Below are 27,568 nucleotides of genomic sequence, written 5' to 3' on the forward strand. Positions count from 1 at the left end.
CCGTTTATAAGATATCCGTCTTACTATTATTCAGCAAAATAGAGGATTCTATAAGTTTAAGGCCAAAACCCAAAAGCTCTTTTTAGGGTGAAATTCGCTCAGAGGTTTTATTATTATAGTACTTTAGAGATTTTGACTTAGTTCGTAAGTTCTTTGATAGTTTTGCACTAAAAAAATTTAAAAAATTTACAGAAAATTGTCAACCCTTTTACTGGCGTTGATGAAATATAGACCTAGAAATATAGTGAAAACTCGAATTTCTTCAGAAAAATTCATGACAAAGAGAATCAAAATGATGATCTGCTAACAAAATAGACCAAATAGACGAATATCGCTCATGAAACTATTTTGGAGTCTGTAAAAAGAAAGTTTTTGCTGTAAGACAATTCCTTCTAGCGCAAATATTTAGAGGTACTTTACAAATTTAAAAATAATTTTTAAATTAAGGCGCTTCGGCAGAGCTAAAGAAACACTGTTTTAAGCAATAATAAAAGTTATTGAGACAATGAAGATGACTTCAGCAAGGCTGAAACTATAAGTCGCTTAAATTTAGTACTAAGATATGGTTTTAGTTTAGTTAACCCCTCCTCATTAATAAATTCATAGTCTACAAAATCCATTTTCTTTAATCTACTTAAACATAATTCTACAAAAATGTGTTGCTTAAATACTAAAACCAATTACTATTCAATAGAAGCAAAAACAGAAACCCCTCAGCACAAACACACCTCAAAAAGTCGAGAGAACAAACAAAAAGCCGGTCAAAACCTCACAAAAATATGCGTCAAACAAAACAGCTGCAAAAGAAGAATTTCTTGTCAATACCTTTAAGCCAGTAGCCTAAATCGAAGCCTGAACTCAAGCCTCAGCGCTCAGCTGATCAACAACACAAACAACTTGAATAACAACATTTTTCACACATTTTCTCACTGCCAACAACCGTTGATTCACAAAAGCGCTTGCGCTCGCGCACTGCCATACGACAGCATATAGCGTACTCACTCACGCTGATGTGTGAGAAGAGCACTTCGTAGCGATCAAGAGCGCGTGCGAAGAAGCATTGCGACGGTGGTGGTGGCGGCGTTTGTTTTTGTGCTTCACTCACTACTGCCTGTTAACAGCGCTGTTAATTGACTGTTGCTGTATTTGCTATGCTGTCTCAGTGGTTATTGTTGTTGGTGCGCTGCGTTTGCGGCCATCTGCCATTTATTGTATATTTCTGCGCTGCGACAGCGAAGTGTTGACGACTTGGCTCGTATTTGGGTGCAACATTTCACTTCATTACGTTTTTAACCAACGACGCGTACGGTTGATTCGAAAAAGTAGCGCCGGCATACGAAAATGTTAAGGAGTGATTTCGTGCAAACATGAAATTGACTTAACGTGAGTGTGTGTGGATAAGTGAAGTGAGAATATTTGGCTATTAAACATAAATCTAATACAATAAAGTGAGAAATAAATGACCAAATAGAAATACTACAGTCAAAATTTATGCTTCTGAGTGATAAATCGACTGAGAAAAGAGTAAATATTTGTAAAAATTATCAAAATTTTATAACGAAAAACTTGTGAACAGTCCAAACTTGCACATTTACAACAACAAACCAAAATTTAAATTCGAAAAACTTGTGCACAGTCCAAACTTTGTGTAATATTCGCGTAATAAAGGCATATAACATAAGTATTTACAACAACAAAGTGTGATTGAAACTTGCTTGAAAAAACTACTAAAATACGCTTGCACCACAAAAATGGTACGCAGTCTGGCACAGTGGACGAAAACCCTAAGTTTTCCTTCACGCCTCTCACCCAATCGCAATTCGAAAGATTGTAGCAACTTGAATACCACTAGTCCTGCACCGCCACCCACACCGCCCAGGAATAAAACCACAAACAACACCAGCAACAATAACAATTGTTCAACATCACGCTCCTCAACGTCCACAGTGTCATCTTCACACTCGAACTCAACGGCACCCTCACCCACAACCATGGGCAACAACAGCGCCAACAGCAATTACAATGGCAATAACAACAAACATAATTTACCCATCACGGAATTAGAGCAAATTGTGAGTATTAAAAGAAATTTAAAAGCATTGCGGCACTTAGTCTAAGTAAAAAAAAGTTACTGCAACAACAACAATGGAAGCTTAACACATTTTCACGCAAGGTAGCGCAGAAAAGTGGCAGCAAGCTTGTGGTTCTTGTTGATTGACAGAAGCATTCAAGAATTCTCATGCATTCCTTTCCTGAACTGGGTTGAGCTGGGAATGCTGCGGCTGCCAAGAATGCATTCAATTATTATTAAGTTTATGTTTTGGTTTGGCGCAGGAATGCAGCGCATTTTTAGCTCAAGCTCAACATCAAGCTTTGCCAATTAGTTCCGCCAGCTTTTCGATGCGAATTTGCTGTAAATCGGCGCTTGTGTTGAGCTCGTCAGTTCTGTAACTGCTATCTGTCTATCTAGCCATCTCACTATGCTGAGCTTGTGCATGAGTTGTCAGAAAAAACGTTCGCATATTTATGAAATGAAGTGTGACTTTATTGTAAAAAAAATAAAAAAAAAAGAATTTCACCACATTCATGTGCGTTGACTCACAGACCTTCTTTGGACTTGAATGTGTGCCAAAGAGACCACGTTGCGTACGCCAACCACTTGTGGGCGGTTATTTGAATGAAATGAGTGGTTTTTGGTAGGAGAAATTGGTTTGAATAAAGTTGTCAAAAAATCGAAATTAAGAAATCAAGTATTTTTAAAGTGATATGCGGGTAATAACGGATTTTAATAAGAAAAACTAAAAAAATGTTTTATGAAAAATTAAATATTTTAAGCCAATTTAAAATGTTTTTTACATATTCATATTTCAACTAAATAAAAAAATTATAAATATTAAAAACATTTTTTTATATAAAGTTATAACTAAATCTGCACATTTGAACTGAAATAAAATGGTTTGAAAGCTTAAAAACAATATTTTTTGCACGCGGTTAAACAAAATTATTTTGACAAAATTAACGTTTTAAATTTATCTGAAATATTTTTTGTCTAATCATAATATAAACTAAATAAAAATAAAATATAATAAACAAAACCTTTAAATTGAAAAAAAAATAAATAAATAAATGAATAAAAATTTTAATAATAAAAATAAATGAATAAAATTCTGAAACAAAACTTATAACTAAATTTATTAAGTAATTTATAAATAAATAAATAAAAATAAATGAAGATATAAAGCAAAAAATTATGTATATTAAAAAAACCCCGTTTAAGCTAATACAAAAAAAAATACGCCAAAAGAAACGTTTTAGCACATTTAAGTAAAAATATAACATTTAAGAAATATAAATTAAACAAAAAAATAAAATATAAAAATATTAATATTTTCAATAAAATAAAAAGAAAAAATAATTTAAGAAATAAAATCACAAAATGCATATTTGATTGAAAAAGAGCGACTAAATATAGTAGAAAAACAAATATGAGAAAAATTTAAAAAAATAATTTTATTTTCGTAATATTTTTTATAATTGTTAAATTAATAACTAATTTATAAACAGTTATAAAAATAAAGAAATAACTTTAAATAAAGTCCAGGAACTCTAAAACAATCAAAAAATTGCGCAAAGGTAAACAACAAAAGGAAATTATATATAATAATAATTACACAAGCTCTCAAAAAATTAAAACAAAAATAATTAAAATAAATATAAAGCATATCAAAAAAATAATAAGTAATAACAAACAAATAACATTAAAATATAATTAGTAAAATAAGGCTATGAATTAAAAAAAGAGTACAAATAAAAAAAAAATTGTAAAATATATAAAATAAATTCTAAAATAATTTCAATAACTTAATTAAATTAAATAATATATGTTTGATTATAAAAATCATATTTGGTTTCAAAAATTATTAATCTATAAAAAAAATAAATAAAAAGAATTAATAAAATAAAATTACACCATATAAAATAAATAATTATTAAAAACAAACCGATAACATTAAATAAAAAATTAAATTAAAAATTAAAACACACAAAAAACTTTCAAAAAATTAAAACTATTTTAAACCATATAAAATAAATAATAAGTTTATTAACTTTCATTTAAATTTAAAAATTTAGCAAAACGATATAGAATTTTAAAATAATTCATTAACATATTCATATTAAATATTATGCCACTAAAATCAATCATTTAGGAAAAAATGATCTTAAAACATTAAAAAAATCACACAAACATAATTAAAAACAAAATTTTATATAAAATAAATATTTAAAATATGTAAAAAAAAGTTTAAAATAACTATAATAGCTTAATTAAATTAAATAATATATTTTTAAATAAAAAACACCAAAGCTTACATTAATAATTTATAGAATAGCTCTAAAAACTGAAAAAATTAATGAAATAGAAAAATTCTTAAAATGTATAAAAAAAATGTTAGACTATATAAAAAAAAATTTTAAAATAATTTTCATAACTTACTTTAAATAATATTAAAAATTTTCACCAAAATTGCGCAAAATTTAATTAAAACAAATAAAATCGAATCAAACAAACGGCAAAACCTAAAACATCACCGCCAAATAAATAAATTAAAAACTTGAGAAATTAATCAGACACCCGAAGCTAAAGCAAAGAAATGCATATGCGTTAATAACAACAATAATTTATGCACAAAACCGGATGTGGTTTGTTTTTAAGCCATTACACACGGTCAATTTATTTAAAATATACAATATTTGCATATGTATGTATGTAAATAGTAAATATGTAAAAGTATTGTGCCATTTCACTTTATGCGGAATTCAACGCCGCCAACACGACCAACTACAACAAATCCAAAACAGCTGTTGATACGAGTATCCAACCAAAATGTGTATCAAATTACTCAGCTCCTATGCAAATTGAGGGCAGCTGTCAATTAGCGATAAAATATATGCACATACATACATAACCACATTTATAAATGCATACATATGTGTGTGTTGGTATAGGTATATAAATATATTTGTTTGTGTGCTAGCGTTTATTTGACTTGATTTTGCCGGGCAAAAGCATAATAAACGCCATAGATAAGCGAAGGTAAATAACAACGGTACTTCTTATGGCCTAAATAAAGAATGCTAATGGGGGAGGGAGATTTTTTCTACGCATAAAAGCAAAGACATTGGTATAAGGCTACTACAGAAGTATGTCACGATTAGCAGGATTTGAAGTTGGGGGAGATAGTTAATGCGAATGACCTGAAAATTTAACGGTAAAAAAACGCCATATTTTTGGGTGTGTCTGGAGAGTAGGAGAAGAAGCGCAGAGCTAATTTAATTAGAATATTTGGAATGATAGAAGTTCTTTTGATCGATGAAATTCGATAACTTTAATATGACTTTTGGGAGTGTTTATGCAACGTGGTGATAAAGCAAGTAATGGCATGCAATTAAAGCTGTTTATTGGCGTAATTTTCGCTTGCTTGTAATTCTCAACGGATTTATGCTATTTTTTCTTTTAACAAGAGGTTCTCTTTTAATGTTAAATTCTTATAAAAAGAATATTGTTATAAAATCGTGGGAAATAAAGAAAAACAAAATTAAATATAATATTATTTTGGAAGCGAGGTATGTATATATTTTAGGCATACTTATATATAACCGTTATCAGTCAAACGCAGATAAATATCATAAATAATAAATAAAAAATGATAGCTATTTCAGAAAATATCACATACTATGTACATAATTATATACATAAATACCATGTACATACATATGTATATATTTTTACATAAGTATATAAGTATATACACCTTTCCCTGCCACAAATGTCATAAATTTTCCACCGTCAAACGCTATCGATTGCTATTTGTACAAGTTTTATCGCCTACGGAATTTCTGTGCATCAAAGCAGAGTCAATAAAGTTTATGCAGCCAAATGTAGATATGTTTTTCCCATACGTAGTATATACAAACATATAAAAAATGCTTGTGTTTACATTGTATGGCTGTTAATATGTGGCTACTGTGCACATTTAAGCCTAAAAAATGCAATCCATAAATGAAACGCCAAGCATTTAGTTGCACATAACTATGGACATACATACACCTATACATACATATCAACAAACTTGTCTATATGTACATATATGAGTAAAATATAACATGTGTGTCGCAAACAAATAGTTTAAAGCAAGAAAAAACTAATTTTTTATTATTATTTTCACTTTATCGTTCGGCAGTTTTGTATTAACTAAACAAATGCATTTTATCTAAACAAGCAACTGCATTTCGGTGAAAGATATCGGAAATTCCACATTTATTGCTTGCTTTTAATTTAATGCCAAACAAATAAAACCGAAAATTTGTTTAAGCAAAGTGGCAACATTTTTGTATGCGCTACTGTAATGGAGATAATATGGGTGCATTTTTGGATATTCAATATTAGTGCATGTATGTATGTATGTATGTAGTTGTATGTAAAGGAATTTATACGAAAAGCAAACAAAGTGTTTAATATGAAGCACTGAAATTCGTTTAAATGTTTACTTAGTTAGCGCTTTGATGGCGGCGCGATAAAGAAATTTTAAAGAAAATAATTCATTTTTTAATATTTATTTTAACCGTTATTAAGTAAAAAAAAATTATATCTACTTTAACATTGTTTTTAAAAATTAAATATGACTGCAATTTGTTTATTTTTTAATTAAAAACAAATTAAAATTTGTCTTTTTAATCTATTTTTTTTAATTATTTTTATATTTACTTTAGTTGTAATTGTTTAAAAATATTAAATTTACTCTAAATTTTTTTAATCAAATATAATTACAATTTAATTCTTTTATTAATTAAACAAAATTTAATATAAATAAAATTTGCCTTTTTAATGTTTGTTTTTTTTATTTAATTAAATAATTAATTTTTTTTAATTTTTGAATTATAATTAATTAAAAATTATATTTACTTAAATTTTATTTTTTAAATTAAATAATTAAATATAATAAAATTTGTCTCTTGTTGTAAATGTTTTTTGTATTTAATTAAAATTTAACTAACTAAAAAGTTTAATCGCTTTTAACATAAATATTTTTATGTAATTGAAATTGTAATTTAAAATTAAATGTAATAAAATTTGTTTAAATGAAATTGAAAAAAATGTTTAAATTTTATTTTACCCTATGCGCCTAGCTTTTCAACCAACCACCAATAATTTTTTTTAATTTTTGTTAAATTTAGTTTTTTTGTTAATTTTTAATTAACCCATAAAAAGTTATAAAACATTTTATCCTGCAACTTAACAAAATTTTTTAAGATAAAAAAATTAAATTTAATTAAAACCGATTAAAAAAAATTAATTAATATTTTTTTAACATTTTGATTAAAAAATTAAATGTAATTATAATAAATTTGTTTAATTAAATTAAATAAAAAATTTATTGGAAAAAAATAAATTTAATTAAAATTTGTCTTTTTTAAATTAACTAATTTTTTTTATTTTATTTTTTGTTTAGTAACAGTGCGGTCATACAGTACATATGTACATACATATATCACATCTATTTCATCCCTCTTCTATTTGCAAAATTTATGAAGTGACGCGTTGACTGTAGCCATTAAAACTACAAATTGCATTTAGTGTTGTATATTTGTTTAATTTGTTAAGTTTTTTTCTTGAGCAGCACTTCTCACACTTCGCTGACCTTTGCTTGCTCACAAATTAATAGCCGAAACAATTTAAATAATGCACAATATTATATGAAATTACACTTAAACGATTTCGCCTTGAAGTAACTTCATAAACAAGCAAATTAATATACTCCATAACATAAATACCTGCAATCATATATTATATAAGACTTATTACATATGTATGTATGTATGTACATATGTACGAGATTTCAAAACTGTATGTGTGTATGTTAATGATAATGTTAATGCTCCACTCGTGGTGACAAATAGCAAGGTGTAATGTGCAGGGAAATGACAATTGATTACTGTGCATACATATGTACATACATACATACATATGTATGTGCATATATGACATATGTATGTATGTATGTATATGACACACAATGTCAAATGTTTGAATCCATTGTATTATAACAAACTAATGCAAATCAAAATTTTGTGAGATGCAATAAAAAGGCAATCAAACTTGGAGACATATACATATGTACATATGTATGTACATATGAAAATATTTTAATGAAAAATTAAAACAAATTTTTCTATGAAGATTAAAAAGTGTACACACATAAAAAATAAATATAAATCAAGTGTTTTAAAATTAATTAAATCAAATTATTTTATTGTTTTAAAATAAAATTTTAATTTTTAACATTAATAATTAAATTTATAATTTTTTTAATTAAAAAATATATATTTTTTTTAAATTAAAAAAAAATATTTTTAAAATTAAAAAAATTAATTTTTATAAAAAATTTTTAAAAATTTTCGATTAAAATAAATTTAAATTTTTAATCCTGATGTTGGAATAAAAAAGAATTATGTCAAACGTTTGACTCCATTTTTTTGACAAAATAATGCAAATCAAAATTTTATGAGATGCAATTAAAAGGCAATAAAGCATCAATACGCATGCATAAAATAAAATATGTATATTTTAATTAAAAAATTTTCGATTAAAAATACAATTTAAAGTTTTTTATCCTGATATTGGAATGATAAACAAAATACTTTTTAATAAAATAATATTTTTTAAATTAAAATTAAAATTTGTAATAAAATAAAAACATTATAATAAATAAAATTTTAGTTTTAAAAAATTTTAATTTGAAAAATTATTTTATAAAAAAATTCTATTTTATTAATTTTAATTTAATTTAAACTTCAAAAAAAATTATATTATTAGAAAGTAAATTTATTTTTTTAATTTCAACATCAGGATTGTAAAATCAAAAATTTATTTTCAATACAAAAATTTTTAATTAAAAGTTTCGCAACCCTTAGTGCCACTAATAATTTTTACTTAGATATTTAAATAAAGAATATGTATAATAAGTAAGATCTGGCTAAACAATCAAATAAGATTTAAAAAACCCAACTCAAATAATTTGTGATAAAAAAATTGAGAAATAAAAAATTATAGATAATCAAAAAAATATAAATTTAATAAAATGAAAACAAAATTTCAAAATTATTTTTTAATAAATATTTCAAAAATAAGAAAAACACATATTTTTTAAATAATGATACAAATATTTATATGAATAAAAAAACACAGTGTTGCCAACCTTTAGCTAAATTGCCAAAAAAATATTTTATATTAGAAATATGTTAGCAATTCATAATTTTTACTTTTCTATTTCAATTGAAATAATCCTCTTTTTCTTTTTTTTATAGTAAATGATAAAATTAATTAATTTTATAAATTAAAACATACATATATGTACATATATCTGTTCATATACATATAAGTAGGTACATACATACTATATATAAATTATACTGCGTACATTTTTTCCTATTTTTTACTGTCTGATAAAAAAAACTGTGTTAGAACTACCCCAAAACAAAAATAAACCAACATTACTATTGAAATCTCGCACAGATTTTCATAAGAAAAAACATGAATACCGTTAACCTGCCACTATTCACACACTTGTGCCACGTTTTTCACACCATCTTGGCGACACATGTTTCAATCTTCATACTACTGCCCGTTCATATCTCAACTATGATGGGAAGATCATACCGAACAGACCCTTTTGTCGGCCCTTTAGCAGCCTGACGATTGCCGCTGAGCAGCATGACAAGCATATTGAATCGATTTATGCGGAGTGCAATGGCAGAACGGCAGTAGAAGCATATGCATATTGTATTGACGAGTTACTATATATGTATATACTATACATATGTATGTATATACTTAGATAGTTGTCTGTTTGTCAACAGCGCAGAAGAGTTTGGTAAACAAAAATCTGGTGCTGCAGGATGTCATCGCTCGGCTGCTGCAGCAGACAAGTGATGCTGTGTAGTGTGAGGAAACATGTGCATTTATGGTATTGTCATTGATATTGAATATTTTTTTCGGATATTTATAAATTTCAGCTTTTTTTGTTGTGTCTGCAAAGATTTGATGGTACATGTGTGCAGCTATGCGTGCAGTCTTTCAAGTTTCCGGTGCGGAGTAGTGAGAAAAAAATCATAGCCGCCATGTGTTGTTACACACACACACAGCAACAGCTCATACAACTTTCTTTGAATTCTATTGGTTTTTAAGAGCATTGCTTTACTGGCTGCGGCTCCTTTTTTCTTGCAACACTGCCAAGACACAACTCACAAGCTAAGGAATGCATAAATCCATGTGTGTGTGTGTGCGAGCGGAAGTTATGCTGTTTACAGTTAGTTGGCATTTATTTTCTTCATTTAATGACGCTGCGAGTTTACTTTACCGCTCGCTTGTCTTTATTGTCATCTTCGTCGTACTTGACATCAATAATAATGAATTGCTTAAAGTCATTCGCATAAAAGTGCTCAATGCGGCGTATAGACAAATCAGTTTAGGTCTGCTATCTTAAGGCATCAATTAAGCGCTAGAATGCATATTTGACTTACAGAAAAGTATTATCGCCCAAACCGACTAGTGTCAAGTGCCCAACCCACGAGACATTCTAAAATACTTAATCAAGGTGTCGGTTTCGCAAGACTACAGAGCGATGCTGTCGGCGTCACATAAATTATTAGCATTCAAATGCACAGACAATGCATGAGAGAGGACATGCCCTGTAGGAAAAATTATGCGCAAGTGACAGGAGGGTTATGTTTTTAGATGGCAGTTATGGAATTTTAAACTATTATTGAATAGTGTGGCGGATTCGAACTGTATAATTAAAAAAAAAATGGTTTTAAATATTACATTATTAATATTTATTTACAATTTTAGGAATTTGGGAATTAAAAATTTAATTTTTGATTTTTAGGATTAAAAATATGGAATTTAAAAAAATTAAAATTTATTTTAATTTAGAAAAATTGCTAATTTTAATTAAGACTTTCGGGATTACAAAATAAAAGTTTTTTATTTAAATATTTTTTATCATTAATCATTATTCCTTACTCTCCCTCCCCTTAATTTCCACAAATTTCTATTATAAAACACTACCAACTCTCTACCTTCCACTATTTTCTCCACAATTAAAAAACAGTATCAACTCTTGTCTCAATTAAAAATTTCCTACAGGCCCTGTATGCGCAGATTAGTGGTGTAGGTCGTTCGCACACACGATGCACCGCAAATGCCAAAGTTTATAGACACTATGGAATGTTAGCACACTGGCCTGCAGCCAGCAGCCACAAACCATCAGGCACCAGCAACAGCAATAACAACAATAACACTACCAAAGGCACCGACAACAACAACACTACCAAAGACAACAACAACACCAGCACATCGAATTGTTGAACGGCAAACGCTAAAATGCTAAACTATAAACGTCAGTTAGCAGCCACAGTTATATGTGGCAACAACGCCAACCATGAATATGCGACTTGTGGCGTCAGTTAGTTAGTGGCGACTCACCAGCGCAGGCATGTACACGCATACACTAACATATAAATGCACATGAATTATGTAATGTTGCACGTTGCACTGCGCCAACCTGCTGACTACCAATTGCTATTGTTGTTGTTGCTGCTGCTGCTGATGTTTTATCGTCTCAAGTAAACGCGCTTGGGAAACAAGTTTGCCCCGCATGGCAAATTCTTGAGCGCCGACTTTTGCAAGGCAACAAAAGTCAAACAACATTCAAATGCTGCCGACAGTAGGTGCGAGTAACACAATAACAAGAGCAACAAAAACAACAAGACGTTTACAAAGAGAAAAGCTGTTCAACAGCAATATACCATGAACAGCTGTAGGCAACAACAAAAAGCAAATAAAAAAAATAAAATAAAATGGAAAATTGTGCGAAAAACTACAACACACAGCGATTCTTTTGTGCATTACAAATGGCTGTTTGTTGTTGGTAGTCTCGTACATCCTTGCAAAGGCAAACAAGTTCCACTTTTTCTTTTGCCGCCGCTGGTTGTGTGCAACTTTGATTTTCGCATTCCAATTCGCTGTTTTCTTTTCAATTATTTGCAAAGTGGATGTTGGTATTGAAAACTATAATTTTGATGAAAATATATTGTAATTCTCAGCAGGTTTAAAAATATAAAGTTCCTCTAGACAATAACTATTTAGATATGCCTACATACATGGGATTTTATATCTTAATGTCTGAAAGTGGTGAAATATTCTCATTTGTCATGCAAAAATTAGAATACTAATAACGGTAACCTAACGGTAACTGGTCCAAACTTTGCTCAGAAAAGATTTAAAACTCTTATTTTTGCGGGTTATAAAATTTGAAATTTAATCTCACCTCTTTTAGACCTAAAGAACACCATTTCTTGAGCCGAATTATAAGTTTTGGAATTATCTAATGTCCAAGAAAATCTTAAGAATCGCGTTTAAGGTTATGATTTGAAGATCGTTTGGTATCGTCAACCATTACGTTCTCCATTGAACTATAACAAAACAAACCCAACAATCAAAACACTCAATTTCTAAGTCTCTAATTTACCTCTATCATGCTGGGTTCGAGAACATTTAACGAGTTTTTATTGACGAAAATCTTCTAATATTACCAAAATCATCTAACCGATTAAAAACGGTGATTCGTGACATAAAAACAAACAATCAAGTTTCCGAAAAATCGTAATATTACTATTTTGCTGTTTTGAGGTTAAATAACGGCTGTTTATTGAGATATAATATAACGAAAATCCTCTAAACATTCAAACCCACTACTATTTACTTTTCTCAGCTTTATAAGCGTTTTTTCACTAAAAATACAGTTATTAATTGGGAAAAATATGAAAAAAAAAAATTTTTTTTGGAAACAATTTGAAACAAAAAAATTAAAAAACATAGAAAAAAATTATTCAGAACAGGAAAATATTTTTTATTCAGAACAGAATAATATTTTCATTATACGAAAGATAAAGAAGCATTGTTCAAAAATGTTTTTGAAAACAATTTTGAAACAAAACAATTCAAACCCATTGATATGTGCAATAAAAGTTAATTAAACCCATATTTTTCACAGCTTTATAAGCTTTTTTCACTCAAAGTACAGTTATTAATTTAGAATAAAATTTTGGAAACAGTTTTGAAACAAAAAAGCAACAAAAAAATAATCTAAAACAGAATAAATATTAATATTTTCATTAAACAGAAAAAACGAAATATTATTCCAAAAAATAGTTATTTACGGCCAAAATTTGCTTTCTAACAGTTTTGAAAAATATTAAATTTTGAACAAAAAAACTGTGAGAAAAATAAATAATTAAAACAAAAAATTGTAACTGATATATTAAAATAGTTAAGCTTGAACTAATCATGATAAATCGAATTATGCTATTTTCGAAATTTGCAAACTATGTTTTTTACAGCGATTAGATATAAAAATCTACAAAATAATAAAAAATTATATAATTATAATCCGTTAAAAATACAATAAACAAATTAGTGAAACATCATGAAAGAAGCAAAATAAAATACTGATATACTAGATATACAATGTATGTATGTACATACATTCTAGATTCTAGATGATAACCAATATGTGTAAGCCCAACCGAAATGCTAATATCCCAGACACCATATTTACAATACAGCACCGCACAGCACGCTGCAGACTGACAGACGAAAAGGCAATTCAAAAAAAATAAGCAAAAAACTGCAGCCGTCAAGTCCATAGATTTGCCATTACTAAAGCAAAACCGAAATAAAACACAAAAACTGTTGTTTGGAGAAAAATGCAGGCATACTTGAATGCTACCCTAGCAAACCAATCAACCAAAACCTATAAAAAAGGTAAAAATATTTATAAAAGAGTAGCTGCGGTGTCCACGCACGAGGCACTAGGCCATTAACTTCAGCTGATTACATGCTGCTGCTGCCAACGCTGCTGCTACTACAGTGAATGAACTGTAAAAGAATGCATTTTGTATGCATAGCTTGTATGCGCATTGTTGTTGTTAGCAACAAAATATGGAGAGAAAAGCAAAAGAAAACCAGCAACTACATGTATTTGTGTATGTATATACAGTTATGTGTGTATGTATTAGGAAAATAACTGCAAAAGGGCAGCTGCAGCCAACGCACCTTCGAAGAATTTTCAATTACATTGTTTGCAGCTTGCTACATGCTTTATTTCCTATACATGGGTTTTTGTAGTCAGCAGTTTTATAATTTCTCATTTTTTTTGTATCGATGTATGTAAATATATACATATAAATAGTATATTTCAGCAGTTACATGTGCGTTGCATTGCCTGTCGATCGCCTCGTACTTAGTAGACGAAAGTATTGTTGGCGTAACGCATCGAGCAATGTGTTTAGAACACGCACTCTTGTCATTTCCGCTTCACAATTACATAAGTACAACAAACCAACCGTTGCACTTCCTCGTTTGTGTTGATCCAACTGTCTAACCCGCATTCACTGCTCAATCATATTTTATTATTTTCGTTGCCACATGCACCCGGTTACCTGCTTGAGGCATGCCAAGCGCCTACTCGTCATGTCACTTGTGTCATTCGCCTTTTTCTTTTCTTTCAAAGTCACTAATTTATTAACTTTTGTCTATGTGTCTTTATGTGGTAGTTAGTCGTGTCTACTTTGCTAAGTATTATTGGTTAATTTGTCTGCCTATTTTTGTGTGTAATTTCTGAAAACACCAACATACAACATGCATATACTGAGGCCCTGCTGCAATAAGTTGAGAAATATTACTGGCGCCACTAATTATCTGCCTGTGTATTAAAATTAATTTTGTGTATACAGAAATTGGAAAAATTGCTTTATGGATAAATATGATAGATTTCTCTAAAAAAAAAATATGTTTCGAAAATGTTTAAAGAATAAATTTCTTATCTCTAAAAATCGTTTAATGTTTGATGCTTAAACATCTTCGAATCGCTCCCTTTTTACTCGCTTATGTTCGTTCTCTGTTCTGTAGCAAAAATGTAAAAAAGAAAATCAAAAAAATCCACACAAAACGAACAGCTGATCGCCAAGTAAAAAGTGTAAAGCTTCATCTTTCAAGATCCGATTAATGTTGTTTAAAATATGCCATGAATACATACAAAAGCTGATGGAGCGGAAAAATCTTCACACCGGCAAGAAAGAAATCAGAGATCTACAACGAAATCACATTAAAGACAACATATCAAAAATTAAAAACAACAAAAAATATTATTTAAGCATTAAAAAATGAGGAGCAGTAAAACCAAAAGCACAGAATTAATTCATTCGCAATTTAGCAGAAGTAGCGACAAACGCAAAGTAAAACAAAATAAAAATAGCTGCATAAACAAGTTTGGCACACAAAGCACAGAAAGCAAAAAAACCATAAAATGGAGCCAAAAACAACATTTCATCGATGCAATTGTGAGCAGTAAAGTAAAGCAAAAGGAAAAATTGGTAAAAACGAAACAAAGGCAATGCAAAGCAGCAACTAAATTGAAGCAGCTGAGACATTCAAATACTAGTGGTGAAATCAAAAGCAGAAGCAGCTGATTCGCAACTGCACAATGTGCAGCGTCAAAGAACAGGTAACCAGCAAACAACTGAAATAAGCAGGAGAATATAGGGGCGATTGGGATTTTATGCAGTTGAAATTAAATTAAAGCAAGCGCCAGCTAAAGTCATTTGTGTATACTTCAAAAAAAAAGGAAAATAAAATTTAATGGAACTAAAATTCCTAAAATGAGAAATTACAAGCATACACATATACATACATACATACAAATATGCAACCAAAAAGCGCTGAGTGATCATGCAATTTAGTATACTTAGTAGCAGCAGCAGAGGGCGACGACAGCGAAGCAGTGAATGGCAAGTGCGCCACCGTTTACAGATTTTTTATCACTATTTTATTATTTTTGCAAAATCCGAATGTTAGTGAATACTTTTCCACTCGATATCAATTGCAAATATCAGCATTTGTATTTTATAGAATATTTTTATCTACGTTAAAACCAACTTATCAGACCCCGCGCACATTTTTCTCACACTCCAGCTATTACAAAAACATTTATTTATGCCAGTTCCTCACCTTTACAACCATACAATCTAGATTTATTTGTTTTTAATTTTGACTTTTGATTTTCATAGTTAAATGCAGTGCTGTAGCATGTCGAAACATGTTTACTGCATGCTGTGAGAGCATTGAGCGAATAATACTGCAATAGTTGTTGCGAAAAAAACTACAACTACTTAGCAGTTATACAGGTACTGACTGCAGCAGCTGCTGGTGTGACTGCGCTCACCTGCTTATTTACAATAACAACAGCAAGAGTATGGAAGTGCAATGCAAGAAAATGAAATTGTCAAACAGGTTAAATGTAAACTGCCGACTGCACAATAACAGAACAGTGGCAGAATTTATAATAACAGTATCAGAAAATGTTAATGGGAACATTTAACTTGTAATGGACAGCTGCATGTCGTCGTCGTACTTCCTTTTTCTTGTCGTTTGTTGTGCTCAATCGCAATTATGCTGACGCTGCAGTATTGAACGTATGAGAAAAATCTAAAAACAGGTAGTGCGCTGTAGTTTTTTATTTTTTATGTAGAGGTAAGATGTTATATACTGATTGGAAGCAAAAAAAATTGCTAAATGCGAATTTCACCATCGATTGAAATGTGTGAATTTGTATTTTATGTTATGAATTCACGTGTAGTAAATGAATAAATTCTTATGTTATCATTATTTGAATTTACTTTATTGAAATATTATACATTGAATTTCGAAAAACAAATTATGTTTGCAAATAGAAAAATATTTAAGCAGTTAAAGCAGCAGTTCTGTGAATATTATTTGTAAATGTTGATTATTTAAAATTTAGTTCTTGCACTAAAATTGTGTAAACATTATTTTTTTACTGTTATTTTTTTTATGCAATTCTGCATTTTTTTTCCTGGCGCCTCGTCTTAACCGCATATAAAATTTTTTGCTTTTGGTCTCCCAAGGCTAACTACCAGCTACGCAAAAACAATTGCTTACTGACATACTTTTCAGCTTGTAAGACATAATTGCGCTGCTAGAAAAAGCGTTAAAAGTACATGCCACAATGTGGCAGGTTAGTGTTGGCAATAAGCACTAAAAAAAAACTAAAATATAGAAAAAAATTACAAAGTTATGAAAAACTTAACAAAAACTAATGATTTCAATGACACGTTTTTTTATAAAAATCACATATGTACATATATATCAAAAATTAAAAATATAAGTATAAAGGCCAGCAATTAGCTTAAAGTGCAAAATTTGTTTAAAGTCCGTGAAGACTTCAAGCCATATTTTCGGAATAAAAATACTAAAAAAATTTATAAAAAGATTTGACTGAGCAAGGTGCATGTATAATTTTTAATAGCTATGTGCGTTTCGTCAAACATTAGAGAGTAGTGAATCGAACAAACAACTGGCATACATCAAATATACGATTTAAATGAGGTATCAACAGTATATCTTGAACGCAATTTATATGCCAATTATTCGACTCGAGAGAGTGAATCGAAAACGGTTACTTTTTAAATGCATAAAATTAATCACGGAAGTGAATGGCTGAAAAATATTAAACAAATTTAACAGCATTAATAAATATTGTAATTGTCTATTATAAATAAAGGTAATTTAGGACTAGAATGCTTATAAATCGGTTTTCAAAACTAAACTAAAAAGTTCTGGAGTTCGTCAGCTAATCTTTTTCAAAACAAAAACTAGCCAGTTGGCATCTGCTGACTTCCGCCGGAAACAATCTTCTACTTAATTAGCATCATTTAAAGCTATCAGAATTTATTCAAATTTATTACCAAACCAAAATACATACATATGTATATCATTAGTGTGAGGCTGCAAGGCATTTGCTACAACAATTTACCTGTTTATTTGTACAACGCCTGCCAAACTTTAACAACAACACACTGGCGACATGAGTAGTTGAGGCAAAGCATTTTAACGAGATTTCATGGAAATTCGAGTGTGGGAAGATTTTCGACAAGGCAAACAAAACAAGTTACAATTTAGCAACAACAACAGCAAACATTACTTATTAAAAGCTTAGTTAAATTAAATTACCACTAAGTGATCAACGCTGTGCGCCAAGTTAGGACGCCTGCGGCGGCAATTAACATGGCTTTAACAAAAAAAGTAAGAAATTATGGAACAAAACAAAAACAGCGTTAAGTGAGTAAATAGAAATTATGCTAATAGGAAGTGTATACACGTATGTAAGCATATGGGCTTTTTATATGAAGAATAAAAGTTACCAAAAGATTAGCTCACTTCATAGCTCACGCCAACGCTAGCTGTAAACTAGTTGAATACATAGAAATCGGCATGCTGCACTTGTTAACTGGCGAACAAATTTAAGCAAAGAAATATGCGCCAGTTGCCCAAAAGGCGGGTTAATAATAATTGTCTGACAAGGCTGGAATTTGTTAAATCCACAAAATCGCCCAGCCCAACGAGCAGCTCAGCAGTGTTGAAATGACGCATAGCGCACGTGTTGTTAACTACAAACAGTGGCTGTGTATAATATTAGTGGTGTTTTGGGTGTTCAAGGTGCTACCACGCCTCCAAAAACGCCTTTTATACGCCCCTCGTATGAAAAAAAATTTTAGTGTACAATTTTTGATCTCTTTTCTTAGTAATAAACAAATGAGGAGTTTGGAGTTTTGGCAAAAAGAAATGAGAAACGTTGTAGAGAGAGTGTGATAAGATCAGAAACTGTTAGAAACTCAAATTTTATGAGAGAAAAGCAGGATATTTGACTGTGAGCGACCCAAAAATAGCCGAATGAAAACTGTATTAAGGGTATATCTATCACCAAAAAGCTAGGTTATGAACCCAAAAAGTCAAGAATCAACTTAAACTTTTTTTAAACTCAAGAAAAATATGTATTTGAACTATATAGAATTTGAATTTTATATGTGACATATATTTTCCATAACTTGATCAAACTATGAATTTGAAGATTCTCACAGCTTTGGCTTCAGGAATTTTTCAACGAATGTTCTTACAATAATTATTCTTAAAAATAATTTTTAACCCTAAAAGCTCATAAAACTAAAAAAAATTAATTATATAATCAATTTTTATCAAAAATTATTCAAAAAAGTAGACTAAATTTGACAAACTATAAGATCCAGCTATAAGAAAACGTTCAACTATTATTAACAAGCTTGTAATTTAGTAATCGAATACAAAAACATATTAGCAGGTTAGAAAAACAACGAAGTGAAATTCAAAAAAATCGTGTTCTAATCAAAAAATCTAAAAAATCATATTCTATAATGAGCTTCCAAATTAGAATTCAAAACAAATTTAATCAAATCTTATGTAATCTTAATTTAAACCAACAGCTTGTCACTCTAAAAAAATACCTCATAAAATTCCACAACGAACTTCCAATTAAGCACTTTTCTATTTTAACTCACTACCGTTGGCTTGGCCTCCTACTTTGTTTTTGGTTTTATTAAGCATTTTATTGCCACTTCGGACTCAAGTGCACATTTTTCACATTAATTGATGGCAAGCGCATTTATGGCTTCAAATGACAACAAAAATATTACATGCTTCTAAAAACAAGAAAGCGCACCAGACATTGAATTTGAAAAAAGTAAAAAAAAATTAAAAATTTCGTTGGAAATTTAAAGTTTTATATATGTACATACATACAGCAAGCTAACGCTACAAACATATTTAGCTAAGAATGCTAAAAATTACCCACTCAAAGAATTGAGACAACAATTGAAGAGGCAGCGCGTCAAGTCAATCAGCTTTGCATGGGTCTCCGGGGCATAATTTGAGACGCTGCGCTGATATATGCGACTAATCAAACGCGACCACAAAAACGCATTCTCAAGCGCATGCAAGGCATTGATCTTGTAATCGTTGTTGTTATTGTTGCTGAAGGCATTAAAATCGAGTGGCTGTCATGCTATTAAAAGGGTGCAACATTTTAAGTGCCACTTCGAGAGGCGAACGGGGGGAATGCGGCAACCTTAGTAGGTGACGCCGTAGGAGTTATGATACGTTAGAGATATAATTTTGGTGCTTTTATAAGCAAATTATGTGACTGTGGACACACAAGAGCATTTTTCAACTAATTTTAGGCGCAAATGCCCATAGCACATTTTTGTTGTTGTTTAGTAGGCTGTGGCATTTGTGCTTTGATTTCAATTAAATTTGCTTATTTATGCTGATATTCTTTAATTTTTTTTTTTGAAATCGAGAGTCAATGGAGCTTCATTGTTTCGATTTCCGCTGCGTATTGTGCACCCCCCTCAAGAAAGTATAAGAAACTTTGATCAAACAAATTAACATAAATTGAAATTCCCGCGAGGGCACTAAGTATGTATGCGTGTGTTTATTTGTCTGATCGTGTGCTTTTGAAGATAACACTAATAAAGTATGCAAACAAATTTGTCGCTTGTATAAATAATTGATTGGCTTTTTGTCAGCTTGGCATGTGGTTGCTTTTCCCTCTTTTTTTATAAAATTTTCAACGGAAGTGCAGAAAAAAAGTAGAACAAAGTCAAACACACGTGTTACAGATACATTATCCGTTAGCTTTGATTTATGTTTTTGTAAATTAAAAGTCAAATAAAGTTTTTGTTTAATTAGGTATTGTCAATAAGTTGAGAATGCAGCTGCTCTACGTCAAGAAATATGAGTTGAAAGTAGTATTTAGTAGTTATGGGTATTATAAAATGCCAAAGGTACCTTACTTTTTGCTAAAATAAGTACTTTATGCTACAAAAATATAATAGGCATCAGAAACTAAAATTTTTTTTCGACGAAAATCACGGAAAATCGGATATTTATATTATTCAATAAATATCAAGACCACATTCATTTAAGGTGTGAAACTTGGCTAAATGTGTCAAGGCTGCATGTGAGCGACTGTAACGATTATTTTTCCCGTAACGGTAACCGCAACGGACCGAGATTTTTATCCGACCAAGCTCTGTCAACTCGTCAAAATTCTACCACTACAACAAGAACAACAACATTATTTTTTTCCTCTTCCTCCACATAAAAACTCTTCTTCTTTGCGACAGGAAGTGCATTTCTATATAAATTTCTCCAACAAATAAAAAAATTAGCACAACTATTGACATTAATCCCGCCAATGCGGTAAGCTTGCAACAATAATAACAGTTTTTTAGTCGGGCAAATGGGTGCTGTTACAAAAACAACAGTTGCTTAAGCAACTTCTTACTTTATTTGCACTCTTTTTATCATTTATTTCACTAACACTCTCTTTCCTGCCAAATGTGTTAATTAAAGACGCAATGCAAGATTTAAGAGCAAGCGAGAATACTTCGAGGAAAAGTTTGTTTGCCTTCATTTTTTATAAGTTTATGATGTTTGGTTCTGCTGTTGTCATGTGGCGACGCAATTTATCAAAACACTGCTGAGTGTGCGCCTGCCTGCCTGCCAATGCTGCTGACAGTCGCCTTGGCTACTACTTTTTGCTTGCAGGAACTGCTTTAGCGACTATAACTACTTTGAGCTCCTCCACTAAGCTTCAACTGAGCGGCAACCATAGATAAGGTCAATTAAAAAAGGCAACCGGAAATGTTTGTCACTCGCTGGCGACAAAGACGACAAGCGCTCACCACAACTGCGTACGACAGCAAAAGCAACAACAATCATTGCAGATGTGCTGTGAAAGGGCAAATTAATTGTTGCTACTAGTTGACCTTTTAAACATGAAAAAGTTAAGATTTCGCCTTTTTTATATTTGCCGTAGTAGTTGTAGGGATTTAAAAATATTACACTAAATTTTGCTATAGATGGTGGATAATACATACATACAACTAACACTTAGAAGTCGCAAAAAATTGTTTCACTTCAATTTATAGCAGAACTAATACATATTCACTTATACACTTAAGTTGAATATTAACGTTTCCCCACAATTTTTTATCACATTAACATACATACATGTATTTTTTTATGCTCTCTCCTATCAATTTATGCCGACAACAGAAAAATTGCAACGCATTTCTTATTATCAGCGGAAAAAAGTCACAACTACATCGCATTCAGCGAACACCCGCATTTTTTTTGCGGATTTACTCCTTTAACAGCTGGCCGGCAATACTTTATGATAGCAAATCTCTTGATTCGCGTGCTCATTACGGCGCTTTTGTAGTTTTTGCGCATTTATTTGAATTTTTCTCCTCTTTGTTTTCGCTTTTTTCAATTTAAACTTCATATCTTTCATTTCATAAAATTAACCGGATGTGGTGGTTGCACTGACTTACATTGTGCACCACAACTCCCCATTTGCATTGCACTGCAGCATACAACAACATTACACATGTTAGTACTGTAGGAGCAGCAACCGGTATATCTTATACATATGTATACTGTGCACTCTTCCCCTAGCGAAATGGCACTTAAAAGCATGAGCTTGCAATTTACTTTGATTATATTTCATTTGTTATTTCTGTATATTCATTTTTTAAGTTTTTGTTGTTGTATTATGCATATTACTCGTTGAAGCTAGCTGCTTGCATATTCATTAATAAATTTAACTGAAATGTTACAGCAACATACAATTATGTTGACCGTCTCTGTTGTTATACAGCAGGAGACCCTCTCAGTAGCTGGTTAGCGGCCGGCATTTCATTTACAACGGCAAGTATGTAATTTACATAGTTCATAAATATGTAATTAAATAAAGAGATATGTAAAATCATAAGGAAAGCTCTATAGAGTTAAAGAAAATGGAAATAAAATTTAAAATAAAATGAAATGGAATAGAAGTATAATAAAATAAATAAATGAAAAAATAAAATAACGAAAAAAATATAACAAATTTAAAGAAACAAATTATAAAAAATAATAATTTCGAAAAGTATTATTATTTTTTGTAAAATAATAAAATGCAGCATAATAATTTTTAAAAGTAATAAATGCAAACGTTGTCTTGGAAAATATTCAATGCCAACAGTAAGAAAAAAGCTTTCCATACAAAAAAATTAATCGGACTTCGGCGGTTGTGATACATACATACATATGTATGTACATACATATGTAAAATTTGAAATAGATTACCATAAAAATTGATGGACAATTTCGCATACTAGCATATACATATGGATATAGTTAAATTGGCTCAACTCGTCACGCTGATGACTTCTACATCATTAACTGATATAATGATGTTTAGGGTATAAATATATATACACATATATGTATATCAACGACTTGATTTCTAGCACTGCTTTCGCACGTTTAAAGAACATTTTTTTTATAAATAAAGGAAAGCAGTAATCCTTAATCAAAACGCATTTCAGGAACATGCTGAGAAAGTCAACAAAAGTTTAAATAAACAAATAAAAAATAAGCAGCCAGCAAGGACAAACTCCTAAAATCCTAAAACAAATTTCACAAAATCCTTGAAAACAATTTTCACACCAAATCGACTATTAAGAAAACTTATTTGAACAAATTTCCTAAACAACAAAAAGTAGCAATTTAGCAGCTCCTTAAAACTATGTGAAGAAGGCAAATAAAAAATATGATTTCAACACCTATTTAGAAAGATAGAAAGATGACTTTATCAAACCAGTTTATTTATTTTTACTTTTTCTTCAATAGCTTCATTTTTCCATAAATTTAGATATCAGAACGAATAGTATATTTGCTGTTGTGTGAAATGAAAAGTGAATTTTCCAATATTCATTTGAACAGCCAAACCGATAAGAAGGTTCGGTGCCTGTCTGCTTACGAACAGCAGGGCTTATCCGAAATTATCAGCATTTGTCATCAATAGAACAAATAATTGTGTGTTTTGACTGTCCAACAGGTCGCCAGCCTAACTACATATGTACTTATATATACATATAGACCGATAGAACAAATGTCAGTTAGTGACGCGCCTAAATCAACAACGTCGCATATAAATGTCAAAGCATAAAGTAAATTTATGTCAGTCTCTAAAGGCAACTACAAAGTGTAGTGATAGAGCATACCATAAATAATACTCAAAATAGTATATAGATGAAGTGTTTTAGAAATATTTTCGGCAAAAAAGGCGAATATCAGGTTGGTGTGGTGTGAAAGTGTAGGAAAATTCAAAAAAAAATTATATAAATATTATTCAGAAGTAAAATAATTAAAAATAGAAAAAAATATTTAAATATTTTTTCAACATTTTTATGTAATAACATTTAACTAATTCTCACTTTCTTTTTCTTTTTGCAGATTTACCCCGGTCCCGACCCTAAACAAGCCATCATGGGTTCACTCGTCTTTTGTATACATCACAAACAGGGCTGTAAATGGTCGGATGAGCTGAGAAAACTAAAGGTGTGTATTAAGACAAGTGTACCTACATATTTATGAAAAAAATATTATGTAAGCTCACACGCACACAGTAACGTCAAGCTGACTTTAAGTCATTTCTCAGTATACAAAAAATTAAAAATTAATTATTTCTAAGTCACCTCAACTAACAAGTTCATAACACCGGCCAAAATACACACGAACACATAAAGCAGCATAATTTCATTCATTAAGCCAACACTTTTTAATAAGCGTGTTTTGAACGCACCTTACATACTTATAAACAAAGATGCCTGCAGAACAATATAAGAAAGACTTTTGTTACTCTTTCGTTGTTGTTGTTGTTAAAAGACCTCTAATGCGCTCATAAAAAACTAGTAGTCATTTTGATGTTTCTGATTTTCATGTTCATTCATAAGAAGCAGTAACTGGAATTCTAGTGAATTAATAAATTCTGGGTAGTGAAAGAAACTGAGGGCAGTTGGGGTGATGTGGTGAAAAAAAGTTAGACATACACATACAAATGTACCTTATATGTACATATATACATATGTACGTATATAGGAATAATTTTAATTTAATTATGTTTTCAAAAAATATTGTAGACGCTCTTTTCGTGGAAGGTCATAATTTCAGTATTTAGAAAAACGTTTCGAAAAAATAATGTTATGGCTGCCTTCATTTTAAATTCATACAAAGCATCGTCATACGGTCCTATTCAGACTTTAGAGTACCTTACGCAATTGTTTTTTATTTGAAATTTTTTTATTTTTTTGAGTAATGAAAATTTTAATTTTTTTATTTGCATTTCTTTAATTAATTTTTTTCTTTTAATAAAGCACAAAAATAGTAATTTACGTAAGAAAAAAACTTAATTAAAATTTTACTTTTTTAATATTTAAAAATTTTTTAATAAAACACAAAAATAGTAATTTACGTAGAGAAAACAAGCTTTTCTAACTTAAAAAAAATTTACATTTAAAAATCATAAAATTATTTAAGCAAATTTCTTCACTCCACATAATTTTTTGACTCCCATTATCTCAAATGTAATTCTAACCTCACTTTTTTCCATCTTCCAGGGTCACTTGAACGTCTGCAAACACGATGCCACACAGTGTCCGAACAAGTGCGGCGCACAAATACCACGCATCATGATGACCGATCACCTACAGTTCACCTGCAACATGCGACGCACCAAGTGTGAATTCTGCCAGAGCGAATTCTCTGGCGCCGGACTTGAGGAGCACGCGGGCACCTGCGGCCAGGAGCCCATCTACTGCGAGGCCAAGTGCGGTCAGCGTGTCTTACGCGGACGCATGACACTGCACAAGTCCAAGGATTGTGCCAAACGTTTGCGTCGCTGCGTACATTGTACGCGTGAATTCTCGTGTGACACACTACCACTGCATGTGGCACAATGTCCACGCGCCCCCATGACTTGTCCGCAACGTTGCGACGCCGGTGCTATTGCACGCGGTGACATGGAAGCGCATTTACGCGATGAATGCAAGGCGCTGGCGATCGCTTGCAGTTTCAAGGAGGCCGGTTGTCGTTTCAAGGGACCACGGCATATGCTGGAAGCGCATTTGGAAGCAAATGCCGCGGCACATTTATCACTGATGGTGGCGTTATCATCGCGTCAAGGACAGCAAATACAAATGCTAAAGACGGCCGTCTCGAAGTTGTCCATTAATTATACTGGCACTTTATTGTGGAAGATCACCGATTGGTCGTCGAAAATGACAGAGGCGCGCAGTAAAGATGGTTTGGAATTGGTGTCGCCACCTTTCTACACATCACAATACGGTTACAAATTACAGGCGTCAATGTTTCTCAATGGCAATGGTCCCGGTGAGAATACACATGTTTCCGTCTACATAAAAGTGTTGCCGGGCGAATATGATGCATTGCTGAAATGGCCATTCTCGCACTCGATCACATTCACACTCTTCGAACAGGGCGCGCAAACCGGACAGGGCGGTGTAGCCGAGTCATTTGTGCCGGATCCCACATGGGAGAATTTCCAGCGGCCATCGAATGAACCAGATCAATTGGGTTTCGGATTTCCACGTTTCATTTCACATGAAATGCTACACAGACGACCCTTCATTAAGGACGATACAGTGTTTTTACGTGTCAAAGTGGACCCCAGTAAAATTGTGTCGGTCTAAAGTCCCTGAAACTGGCCGGTGTGTCTTTATTGCACACACTAACGCTTTTTTATGTGTGCTTTTAATTAGCATTTAAATGAATACTGTGTATTTAATATAGTAGGTAGTTATGTAAGTGAGTGTAAAAGACAAGCAACAATGCCGTCTCGAGTGGTAAACGCAAAATAATTCCAAAATACATGAAAACAAATTTGGCAGTCACTGCAGCTTCGCGTGCGTAGACCAAGTAGCTACACTACGCGCAAGCAAAAGGAACAACAATGACAATGCATACAAAAGCAAATTTATGAATATAAAAAGGTGAAAGGAAAAACCTTACGGTGCGGTGAAGATTTTAATTTCTTAAAGTGGACAAGCACAAGTCAATTTTTTTTTTTTAAATAATTTAAAACATATTTAAGTAATTTTAAAATATTGCGAAAAAAGCGCAGTTTTCAAAAGCAACGAAATCAGACCAAAGTTAATGCAAACGAAAAAAGGAGCAAGAAAAATTAATATTAATTAGCATAGTAAGCAATAATAAACCATAATGTATACCTGTTTAGTATAAGGAAAATACGACACATTAACACTCAGAAAAGTTAGCATCTTAAGTCTTTTGTTATGGGAAAAAAATGTATTCGCTTGGTGAAAATAATTGATTTTAAAGCAAACACTTTCAAAAGATCTTCATTTGTTTAAATACAAACATTTATAGGTTAATTTTATTTTGTGTTCATTATAATTTTTTTTTTTTGTTGGATTATCCATTTTTATTTTTGTGGCACAACTCGCCAGTAAATGCCACTTGTGTATATAATCGTTAATAGAGACCAGCTAAGGTCTATGGATGTCAATATTATGACCAGAAATGACATTTAAGCGCATAAATCATTCATTTTTTAATTAAGTGTTGGAAATGACAACAATGGCAAATACGTACATTTGCACAAACAGCATTAGTCATTAGTTTATAAGTACAGTTGTGTCTGAGTAGTTTGTAAACATACATTTATACCTATATAAACACATATAG

General features: G+C 30.8%; 1 protein-coding gene and 1 long non-coding RNA gene across 2 annotated transcripts in view; one reads left to right on the plus strand and one right to left on the minus strand.

The window, feature by feature from the left end:
* Positions 1-27,568, minus strand: part of LOC120769024 — a 124,728-nt gene that overhangs the window by 95,638 nt on the left and 1,522 nt on the right. The gene's annotated exons all lie outside the window — the stretch shown is intronic.
* LOC120769022 (TNF receptor-associated factor 4) lies at positions 1,315-27,568 on the plus strand. The gene is made up of 3 exons (XM_040095864.1): positions 1,315-2,072; positions 24,299-24,403; positions 25,462-27,568. The coding sequence occupies exons 1-3, from the start codon at positions 1,752-1,754 to the stop codon at positions 26,551-26,553; spliced, it is 1,518 nt and encodes a 505-aa protein (XP_039951798.1). The 5' UTR covers positions 1,315-1,751; the 3' UTR covers positions 26,554-27,568.

Source organism: Bactrocera tryoni, chromosome 2, assembly GCF_016617805.1.
Source record: "Bactrocera tryoni isolate S06 chromosome 2, CSIRO_BtryS06_freeze2, whole genome shotgun sequence".
In the NCBI taxonomy this organism is placed as follows: Eukaryota; Metazoa; Arthropoda; class Insecta; order Diptera; family Tephritidae; genus Bactrocera; species Bactrocera tryoni.